The sequence below is a fragment of the Bradysia coprophila genome (assembly GCF_014529535.1).
Source record: "Bradysia coprophila strain Holo2 chromosome IV unlocalized genomic scaffold, BU_Bcop_v1 contig_84, whole genome shotgun sequence".
Taxonomy (NCBI): domain Eukaryota; kingdom Metazoa; phylum Arthropoda; class Insecta; order Diptera; family Sciaridae; genus Bradysia; species Bradysia coprophila.
In genome coordinates this window covers 6,766,961-6,778,838 of record NW_023503376.1, presented here as the reverse complement: position 1 = coordinate 6,778,838, position 11,878 = coordinate 6,766,961, and the positions used below count along the sequence as shown (strand labels likewise).

Here is an 11,878-nt window from a genome sequence, read left to right as displayed (position 1 = left end):
TAAACGTCGAAATTCGTCATTTGGAAAATAATTAATTTAAACGTCGAAATTCGTCATTTGGAAAATAATTAATTTAAACGTCGAAATTCGTCATTTGGAAAATAATTAATTTAAACGTCGAAATTCGTCATTTGGAAAATAATTAATTTAAACGTCGAAATTCGTCATTTGGAAAATAATTAATTTAAACGTCGAAATTCGTCATTTGGAAAATAATTAATTTAAACGTCGAAATTCGTCATTTGGAAAATAATTAATTTAAACGTCGAAATTCGTCATTTGGAAAATAATTAATTTAAACGTCGAAATTCGTCATTTGGAAAATAATTAATTTAAACGTCGAAATTCGTCATTGAAAATAATAAAATAATTAAAACGTCGAAATTCGTCATTTGGAAAATAATTAATTTAAACGTCGAAATTCGTCATTTGGAAAATAATTAATTTAAACGTCGAAATTCGTCATTTGGAAAATAATTAATTTAAACGTCGAAATTCGTCATTTGGAAAATAATTAATTTAAACGTCGAAATTCGTCATTTGGAAAATAATTAATTTAAACGTCGAAATTCGTCATTTTGGAAAATAATTAATTTAAACGTCGAAATTCGTCATTTGGAAAATAATTAATTTAAACGTCGAAATTCGTCATTTGAAAATAATTAATCTAAACGTCGAAATTCGTCATTTGGAAAATAATTAATTTAAACGTCGAAATTCGTCATTTTGAAAATAATTAATCTAAACGTCGAAATTCGTCATTTGGAAAATAATTAATTTAAACGTCGAAATTCGTCATTTGGAAAATAATTAATTTAAACGTCGAAATTCGTCATTTGGAAAATAATTAATTTAAACGTCGAAATTCGTCATTTGGAAAATAATTAATTTAAACGTCGAAATTCGTCATTTGGAAAATAATTAATTTAAACGTCGAAATTCGTCATTTGGAAAATAATTAATTTAAACGTCGAAATTCGTCATTTGGAAAATAATTAATTTAAACGTCGAAATTCGTCATTTGGAAAATAATTAATTTAAACGTCGAAATTCGTCATTTGGAAAATAATTAATTTAAACGTCGAAATTCGTCATTTGGAAAATAATTAATTTAAACGTCGAAATTCGTCATTTGGAAAATAAAGTGGAAGCAAAATGAAATGATCGATTCTGAGTGTATAGAGATTTGAAAGCCAGTATAGTCTTACATACCGCCCATTTAAACTGTTTATGGTGCATTTGTTAGGTTTTTTATCTGTAAACATTTTCAATGCATACGCATAAGCTCGAGTTCGAAGTATAATCGACCGAATGCTTGTTTTTTAGATCTATACTCGTTTTCAAATCACAATACGCTAAAAATCTTAATAATCGATCATTTCAATTTACCTTGCCTTTATGAAGCATTAACGTAAAGTACAAATTTAAAGAAAAAAAATAATATTTGGAAGTTCAAAAATAGTTGCAATTTCGCGTTTATAAAATCCCTCATTGGAAATTCAACTCATGTCGACCAACTAAAAATTCTCCCAGCCGTATTCGATAATCAGTCAAAAAACCCTTAAAGTGTAAATGTGACGCAAGTCTTTTATCTTACTTACAAAATAACTGATATCGCTGAGGGTTACGCATTGTGCGTCGTACGCAAAAGTTTTGTCAACAAAAAATTGACTCAAAAAATTTGTAAAAGAAAGTTTTACAAAAAGAAATTTGCGTCACAAGTGGCAGATGATTCGACTTTCTTCCGTGTAAATTCTTTCAGTACATACTTTAACCATTTTTTTAACAATAGTTACCTCAGTGGTGATAAGTGTCATCCACGAATTTTAACTCGCCGAGGTTGTATCGAAAAATTTTGTACCTATTATTTTGAACGGTTTTGAGCCAAAGAAACATTTTCTATGGGACGACCACCAATTTCAAAACAAAAAAAATTCTGGCTATTAATGACCCCCGAAAAATATCACTTTTATAGACATATCTCCCACAAATTTTGGGCTACCAACCTCATATTGGGCTTAAACTGCGCGTCTTGCCCATAGCTTTCGGGGAAAAAAGTTTGCAGAAATCAGTTTACATTTGGTGAAAATATTTCGAAAAGTCACAAACGTGTAACGCAACTAACCGCCGACTTATGCGATCACACAAGTCACACTTCGCAGGCTAAAAATTCCAATTCTTGTTGGCATGAAATCCATGAAATCTCCTGAGTATTAGCAAATTTATAGACTGATTTGCTACCGCAAAACATAGGCAAGCAGCTCACTTTATGTCTCAGAAATGATGAAATTTGTAACGCAACTAACCATGGAGTTACCCATATACGTTTCTCACAGACTAACAAGGGTACTCACCTTTTCCTGCAATCCAACTTTCCCTTTTTGATTTGATTTACTTTCGAATTTCGCTTTCAAACTGAAAATATTGCGGTGCATCAGTGAGATGATGACGGCATACAATTGGAAAATTCCACGACAACTTTCTAGGGAAATTTAAAAATGTAATTCTACGAAATGCATAAATCCATCGCCAATGAAACAAAACTAATCGCCAAACAAATTGAAAATTAAATCAGAAACTTCATTTCACGTGACCGCCTTCTTTCAACTTTCCGATTAAAGCGTCCACATCTGGCAGAATAGCTCCGGCCTGACGAACTGGTGGATCGTTGACGGAAACAATTTCAATGCGAGCAGCGGTGTCAACGCCAAGATCTTTCGGTGTTACTTTCTTGATTGGCTTCTTCTTCGCTTTCTGCAACACAAAGATGACAAATTTTCATTTTACATTTTCAGCGAATGAATTTTATCATTTCTCTCACCATTATATTGGGTAATGTTGCATATCGTGGCGTATTCAAGCGTAAATCAGCACTCAATACAGCCGGAGATTTAGTCTTAATCGTTTCCAGACCGCCATCGATTTCACGAGTTATCGTAAAACCGTCGCCAGTTTTCTCAATCTTCGAACAAAATGTGCCCTGCGGCCAGTCCAATAAGGCGGCTGTCATTTGAGCAGTTTGATTTGAATCATCGTCAATGGCTTGCTTGCCCACGATGATCAAATCGATCTTCTCTTCTTGTGCCAATTTGGCAAGTATTTTGGAGACGTGCAACGGTTGAAGAAGATCGTATTCAGCTCCAGAAACATCGACATGGATGCCACGATCAGCGCCCATTGCCAATGCAGTTCGAATGACTTCCTGCGATTGCGCTGGTCCCACTGAAACTGCAACAATTTCGCTAGCTAATTTCTTTTCCTTCATTTGGACGGCCTCCTCCACCGCGATTTCGTCGAATGGATTCATTGAGTGTTTAATTCCCTCCGTTGCGACACCGGTTTTGTCCGGCTTAACGCGAATCTGTGATTCGAAACGGGAAGAAGTTGGTTATTTCATGTTGAGTTAATTGCTTTGACGGTTGTATAACCGAAGGCTCATAATTGATCGGGGTCAAAGTTTATTCTTATCAACACTGTGTGTTAAGACCGCAACATTTCGAACAATTGATCATCCAAGCTATTTACGAGGTGCGCTTTGAAAGTGTACCTACCTTAACAGCATAATCAACCACTCTCTTTACTCCGACTAAAACACGAGCCATTCTAATGAATAAAACTAACTAAAGATCAAATTGCGGAAGAAAATTTCAGTATGTGAACGATGTGAACACAGAAAGTGACGTTTCAAAGATAGTGGATGTCAGATGATGAAAACAGTGATAGCGGTACTAGTCAAAGAAGTTCTAGTACTCTTCGTATGAATGAGTTGTACTACATTTGTGCAATGAAATTTCAAATTTTTTAGCGCAAAATAATTCTAATCTCCCTAAAATAGACAATGCCAAGTGATTTTAACTAATGATGGCATATGAAAGGGGGACCATAACTTATTACAGAAAATTTAATTCTACTCGAATTTTCCTTAAATATTAATTAACACTTTAGAGCAGAAGCTAGTCACTTTTCGGATTATACTTCTCTTCGTAATAGCATCCATGAATCATCCTATTTACTAATTATTCCACACGTCACCTGTGCTCCTCTCGGTTAGTCAAACAAGGGACTCGTAGGAAATGTTTTTACGTAGAATAAATATACCATGAACAAGAGGAAGAACACGGACAGAAGTAGTTTGCATCCAAGGCTGTAAACTTTGGGGAGGTCACGCAGATACAGATACGCGGGTGACACACCACATGATGATGATAAAATGTCGAATTTCATACAAAAATTCACCTTCTGTGATGATTCTCGTCGCCTGTCACGGTGTGCCTTAACCAACTTTAAATGGAAGTGTCGCACCACATCGGATTTTTTTTGCTAATTCAATAGGGGGAGGTAGACTGGTTACAAAAATAGCAATAATAAGAAAAACGGCTGGGAGATTTTTTTTTGCGACCACTTTGAAGTCATTTTTCCATACATTTTCATGTATTTTATGAAAATGACAAAAATGTTTTTTTCGCCAAAATACGCATTCACAATTTTTATCATTAAAAAACATTATTTTTAGCAAAAAATTCTTCTACAGTATGCATCTAAACATTGAGATTTCGTTTATACAGCTATTTGGATATATCAAATTCTGCTGGACATGAAAAATAAATTGGGTGTATAAACGAAATCTCAATGTTTAGAGGCATACTGTAGAAGAATTTTTTGCTAAAAATAATGTTTTTTAATGATAAAAATTGTGAATGCGTATTTTGGCGAAAAAAACATTTTTGTCATTTTCATAAAATACATGAAAATGTATGGAAAAATGACTTCAAAGTGGTCGCAAAAAAAATTCTCCCAGCCGTTTTTCTTATTATTGCTATTTTTGTAACCAGTCTACCTCCCCCTATTGAATTAGCAAAAAAAATCCGATGTGGTGCGACACTTCCATTTAAAGTTGGTTAAGGCACACCGTGGTGTGACCTTCCTAAGTTTACAGCCTTGGTTTGCATCGTCATAGAAGATATCTTCTTGGCAGGGTTGACAGTTGAGGCTGGTCATACATTTTAGACGTCAGAAATGCATACCAACTTATGAAGTTATCAATTTAAACCCTTAATGGCAACACCGAATCGTGGACATCCTTTATGTATGTTCATGGTTTTCCGTCATGATATAATCCCCAAGCCTTCAAAAGTAATATCCATTCCAATTATCGAAACTCCCCTCCACACTTTTAGTGCATGATAAGCTATCCATCATCAAATAGTTCCTGATCTCTTGTGTCTACGCTGTTGCGTATGTACCACTTTGTTACTTCTTTCGACATTAGTTTTACGTGATACAGTAATGTAAAGGGCGCTTCGCTTACATTGCCTATTCCAACGCACTTCAAGTATGAGTCATCTCTCTGGTATGAGTGGTACTCTAAATAAAGTACTGAAATTACTGGTTGAAAGTACTAAAACTTGACAGTGTGTCATACAACTGTAAAACACTGTTAAAAACCATTCCAACTTTAGATTGTCCGAGTCGACCAGCTGAAGCAATTTCATGTCTAAACTGACTGGACGTCGACTCTACAAAACCTATTTATACAAAATAAGAAGGTATCAATCAGAGCGTTTTTGCGTTGTTGCTTTGGATTAATAGCCTGTCTGAAAAAGGTTTTTACGAGCGCTTATTACCCTTTTGACATTTAGTCATCCACTTATTTTGAGATCAATGACAAAAACAAACGACGAGAGCGACTAAAAGTAACACTGAGGAGGTAAAACAGCTGGTTTCAAAAGTAAGACCTAAACAGAAGTAGTAATAAACTTAGGTTTCGGAACGGTTCAGAAAGGTATCAAGGAAATCACGAATGCAATTGTTTCGCATTGTCAAAGAAAGATTCGGTTTTCAATTAATAAATTTCACAAATATTTATTTTATCGCTTTTTTCTTCTTATAATAGTATAATATATTAGATATGCGGACATCGATTGACTTTGCATTTTACTTTTTTTTCAGTTTAGTTTTTTTTTCTTTTTTCTTTATATAATTTAGGTAATTTTCATTTATTCTAAATAATTAAATAACAAATTGGTTTTCTTTTTGCCTCATCTATTTATACTTTAAAGTCTAAATTAATTTTTAAAATTAAATGTTTTTTGCCTCTATTTTTGTTTGTTTTCTTTAAAATAATTAAATTACACTAAATTGACTCATTTGATAATTAGAATAATTGTCATAAATCGTTTCTTTTTAATATTTTGCGTTTTAATTTTCTACTTCTAATTTTTCATTTTTTTTTGGGTTTGGCATTATTTTGTTTGTACATACAGTTGAAAACAATAATGCAAGGAATAACAATGTGCAAAAGAAATATCTAATTCATAACCATAATCAAGTGCATCGTCTCATTCAACATGAAAACGTGCAGAATAAGATATTTTTCACTGTCAAAAACATTTTTTGATTTTTGGCGCCATAAATTAGCTCCAATTATATAGAGAAGATAAGCTAGTTGAAATGTGAACTCAAGATTTAGCGTGTAAAATTGGTCACGTAATAAAAATCTTGGTTTTTTATTCAATTATCTTGGGGATATATTGCAAGAAGGTAACGTAATCTTCAAAGTCGAAGATCTCATTTTTTTACAGGTTGATCTTGCAGTATAGGTACAAAATTTGGGTTTTATTGAAGATATTCTTAGAGATTTTTCTAAAAAAAAAACTATTAAAAAATAGAGGTGTGCCGATGTAAAATGTGCTTGATGTGTTTGCTGTTTTGCTTTAACAATATAAACTTTTTTCTTTCACAATAAAAAGTTTGTGTATAAATAAACGTACCGTTTAAGTTTTATATATATATTCATATATTATTCATAGTAGTTTTATGCATGTAATACATACGATCACATAATATATTCTATTTTCCAAAACAAAAAGAGAAAAGCAGAACAAAAACAATTTCCAACTTTTTTCGTTTTAATTTATTTATCACTCATTCCCATGGGACAAATGATGGAATCTGCTTGTTGTGTGTTATTATTGACCAGTTGAGCTCGCCGTCGGCTCGGCTCAACCATTTCCCATACACAATAAGCACTATATTTCTATTATTTATCTCATAGATAATGTAATGAATCAATTGTTCACCGGTTCATTCATACTTTTTACAGCACTTTACAAATAATTTTCTTTTCTATTTTTCCATTTATAGTTTCTTTCTTACATATTTACAATTTTTACTTTAATAAAATTTTTCGAAAAGCCTTGAACTATATAAATGAATCAATTTTTAATTAACTAGTTTTTAGTTCCTATGTTTCATATAATTTATTTAATTAGCCCCATTCAACTTCATTTTTTTGGTTCATAATCATCTTGCAATTATGAATATCTACAATTGTCATTTTATTTTTAAATTTATTTTTATTTAACATTTTACATTTAACTAAAAAAAGAAGAATTCATTTCATAAAACTTATCTCAAAATCTCTAAACTTAAATCGATTTTACTTACAACTTAACAACGACAACTTAACAACGGAAACAAAACTGTATCTGCAACAAAAGTCGGTTAAAACTAGATGATCAAACGTTTAAATAATTGTGAATAAAGAATTGTCGTTTTATAGTGATAAACTATTGAGCGTGTCTATATTATTGAAAATTACGGTGTAATATTACGATATAATATTAAGGTGTAATATAATATTAAACTGTAATATTACGGTGTAATATTACAGTGTAATATTACGGTGTAATAATTATGAAATGACACTGTAACGAATTATTTTTGAATTATATTACAGAATAGTTGATTTCATATTTATTACGCCGTAATATTAAGGAGAATGTGATTTTCACTTATAATTGCAATCGACGTAAGACTTAAAAGTTATAAGTTGACTCTCCACATACTTTGTGTGGGGAACTTACTTATAATTTCCCAGTCTTACGTCAACTTACAATTATAAGTGAAAATCGCAATTCTCCTATTACAAACGCAATTTTCCGTGTGTAAAATGAAAAATTGGTGAAAATTGCTAGGTGTACATTTTTCGTGTATTGGTTGTGTGTTCAACATAATTGTATTCTATCCTGCCGTATTCTAGGTGGACAAATATCATGTGAACACTATAACTGTTTAATTGAGTGTCTTAATTACATAATTATGGTATAATTTAAGATGATGTAAATGAATAAATGATTTACATGAGATCGGTGAATTGGGATTCCAGATTCACATGCAAAGAGAGGAATTTCACTAGTTTAGGCCTACGATTTACTATAATAATTTTACTTCTTTCTCATTTTGTTTGGTTTAATTTTTTTTCCGTTTTTTTTTTAAAGAAAGAGTGAACTTGGTGAAGTGAAAGGTCTCAATAGGTGAAAGAATTTAGGCAAGCAGTTTAATTGAATTTCGTTTTGATGCCCTTTCCATACTAATCATAATTAATTGTATTCGTTTATATCACTCTTTTATCAGAGGGAAAAAATTCATTTTCTATCAATTGACTGATGAAGTAGAGAGTTTCAATGTTCCTCCTAATTGGATGGTTCTTCTTATGAAGGAAAATTATATTATCTGTTTGTTGTGTATTATATGTGTGTCGCTATGTTGGTGCAAATTGAAAATTCATTAACCAAAAATTTCTATTCTGAAAGTGTGCGGTAAATTAATGAAATTATTTGGAAATTATTGTTGTTTATAGACAATTAATTTCAGTCATTCCACTAATAAGACTTGGTTTTTACCTCCTAAACATATTTATTTACTGGGAAAAGTTTTCAGTCAAGCCATTTCAATACACTTCACAGTCCTCCTACAAGATCAAAGTCCACCACCACCACGATTTTTTAACAACAAATAATAATAATTGAATAATGTCCAGTCGTTTGTGTATTAGGATTCTTGAGGAATTCTTTTTTTAATTCAGGAAACTCGGTCGTGATATTATTATTGAAGAGTTTAATTTGGCTACAGTTTGTAGTTATGAATGCAGCCTGTTTTTTTTTATCATTTATTCTTCGAAGTGTAAAGAACAGAATTATCTCTCTTGTCTCTACATCCATGAAACTGTCTAAAAATTTGTTGTAAAAAATCAAAATTTTTAAACTGTTCAAAATCACACAGAAAATCGTCAAGTAACGATAGAAATGTGTGCAAAGATTTTATTTAGAAAATTGAAGTTGTGTGTATAGTCAGGTACAGAGCATGCAATAAGTTATTTAAAAAAATGATTTTCATTGTAGATTACTGCATAAGTCTACATGTCACCGAAAGATCTCCTTTACATGTCCAGAATAAGAGTTATAATGGTGTTGGTTGGGTATTTGGAAAATGGTAATCCGAAACAAACTAGCTAGTAACTTTCTTTAAGCAACCAAGTGTTCAGTTACAAATAAGAAGCTTTATAATCTATTACTGCCTTTGTTGCATTCATAACATCGCTTACTTCTTTGGTTCATACCTTTTGCTATATAACAGAACTCTGTCGATAACAGATGAGACTGATCGGCTCTTCATCTTCTTCAATTTTTATATTATTATTCCTTGACATCGAGGTGTATCTTTTTGTTTTTATCGTTGATATGTGGTTTGAAGTGGAAGTAGTAGATGAAATAAAATAATATTTTTCTGTTGTCTCAAGACTGTAGATACTCCTAATCCTAAGATTGGTAGGAGATAGTTATAATCTTGCGTTTCTACTTGGTTCTTCATTTCTTCGATGGGAACAGAATGCGCCCACACAAATTATAAAACGTTATTGTGTTATTAAGGTAGCATCAGGTTCTAGAATGCTTCGACGAGCTTTTAACAGCTTTCGGGTTTTTAATAATTTTCTACGGAATTTTTAAAATAACTTAAAAAAACGCTGAAGCCCTTTAAAGGCTAACAAGAATATCAACTGGTTTGCTTAACAAGTCTATTCTCACCAGTATTCTGTATTGTGCCGTGTAAAGCTAAAATGTCTCGCATTTGTGCGTCAGTCCAAGAGCTTTCAATCTTCTTTTGGATTCCAATAGAAAAGTGAAACACTTCATTGGATGCGAAAAGAAGCTCAAAGTTCCAAAAAAGCTTTTTAAAGCTAACCCCCAAATGCGATACATAGACTTGACATATCAGCATTGTTTGACGTACAAGTACTTAATGACGCATGCGTTATCTTCCGCATCAAATTGTCCGGTAAGTTGCAATATTTTGTTTAGTGCATTCTCATGCATTTAGCGTAGAGGCGTACAATGGAAGAGATGAATCAGTTTGGTTGGTATATATACGTGGTAGGAGTATTAGTTGTTTCGTTTTGGAAATTTTTGATGTTTCGATTTTTATGTGAGTGGAAATATGGGTAGTTATATGGGTAGTATGGCGATATATATGGATTTTGTATAATCTGAATAAAAAATAGTTTTTTTTTCATGTTTTAAATGTGTGTATTCATGTATTATATCTTGGTTAATATATTAGTATTTTTAGGTGTAACAGTGTCACAACATTGATTTCTTCATTAATTTTTATGCTGTAAATGGTTTTCTTGTTTTTTTCATTTTTTTTTCATAATTTTTTGTTTGTTTGTTTTAATTTAGTCAATAGCACATAGACGAATAATTTTATGTATTTTGTGTACGTGTTTCATTCTAATCTTAAAATGTAAATGTATGTTTCTAATAAATGGTGATAAATTCACTAATAATTAAAAGTTTTTTTTTTCTTCTTCTTTTTGACTTACTTTTTTCTTTACTTTAATTTTATTTGGAAAATTAAACTTTCCGCTTTTTTGATACGTTTTTAGTAATTTTTTTTTGTTCTTGCACAGAGATATGTCCGAAAATGTTTTCTTTCTAATTTTTTTTTTAATTTTGTAAATTTAATTTATTTTTAATCTTTGTCTTAATTGAAAGAAAAATAAATTCCAAAAGTCAATTAAATTGATTCGTTGTTTGAAAAGTTTATCAAATATTTCTTTTTGGTTTCTTGTCCAATTCAAACTGATATGAAGAATTCCGCGTGTGTATATGTTTCTATTTTTGTTGTCAATTTTCCAATATTTTTTTTGTATTTCTATTCGTAATTAGTATTTTGCTGTTTTGTTCTTTTCATTCCATTAATTATTTCAAAGCATCTAAGGTTTTGTGCAGACTGGTTGAGCTGTTTGCAATGTAGGTAGTTTCTGATTATGTTTTTCAATGGGAACTTGAGAAAGGAAAGTAAAATCTTAACATAGCCAGACAAAGATCAAGAAATAATTCAAGCTAATATTCAGAAAAATAATTGTAATTTTCAAAGACTTACGAGTATTTGGGTGCATGCAATTAATTGAATAGTTAAATGCAGAAAAGGGACATGTGACATTAGCGAATTATAATAGAAATGAAATTATTACTGATGAAGATCTGTTACAAATAGGATGAAGATATTAATCGATGTTCTTTTTAGAGTTGAAAAAACCATCGTATGCCTTTTTGAAATTTAATTTTTGTAAAATTTGTTAATGTGCAACGTCACGTTTCTGCCCTTTAAACAGTCGACAGAAGTGTTGTCAAGGAAGTAATAAGCCAACCAAGACAACTTAGTTCGAGCCTTGTCGAGCTTGAGACTCTTTTTCGATTTTAATCTTTGTCTACAGAAAAAGCTTGCAAATTCGAGCAGTTTTTGTAATGCTCAGTATTTGGCACGTCCCGTTTCTGCCCTTTCAACAGTCGATAGAAGTGTTGTCAAGGAAGTAATGGTCCAACCAATACAATTTAGTTCGAGCTTTGTCGAGCTTTCAGACTTTTTTTTCGATTTCAATCTTTGTCTACAGAAAAAGCTTGCAAATTCGAGCAGTTTTTGTAAAGCTCAGTATCAGGTTAAATCGGCCTATGCAGTCAGGTTAAGATCAATGGTACATTTGTAAATTTGTAGCCTACATTTAGGCGGAAAGTATTCTCTGAACCAAAATCTTTTT

At 31.6% G+C, this 11,878-nt stretch overlaps 1 protein-coding gene across 1 annotated transcript; it reads right to left on the bottom strand.

Moving 5' to 3' along the window:
- Positions 1-2,479: 2,479 nt before the first annotated feature.
- Positions 2,480-3,709, bottom strand: LOC119072547 (electron transfer flavoprotein subunit beta). The gene is made up of 3 exons (XM_037177781.1): positions 3,552-3,709; positions 2,822-3,361; positions 2,480-2,754 (listed from the first exon to the last, which is right to left on the bottom strand). Exons 1-3 carry the CDS (start codon positions 3,600-3,602, stop codon positions 2,581-2,583), a joined length of 765 nt encoding a protein of 254 aa, XP_037033676.1. The 5' UTR covers positions 3,603-3,709; the 3' UTR covers positions 2,480-2,580.
- Between the last annotated feature and the right edge of the window lie 8,169 nt (positions 3,710-11,878).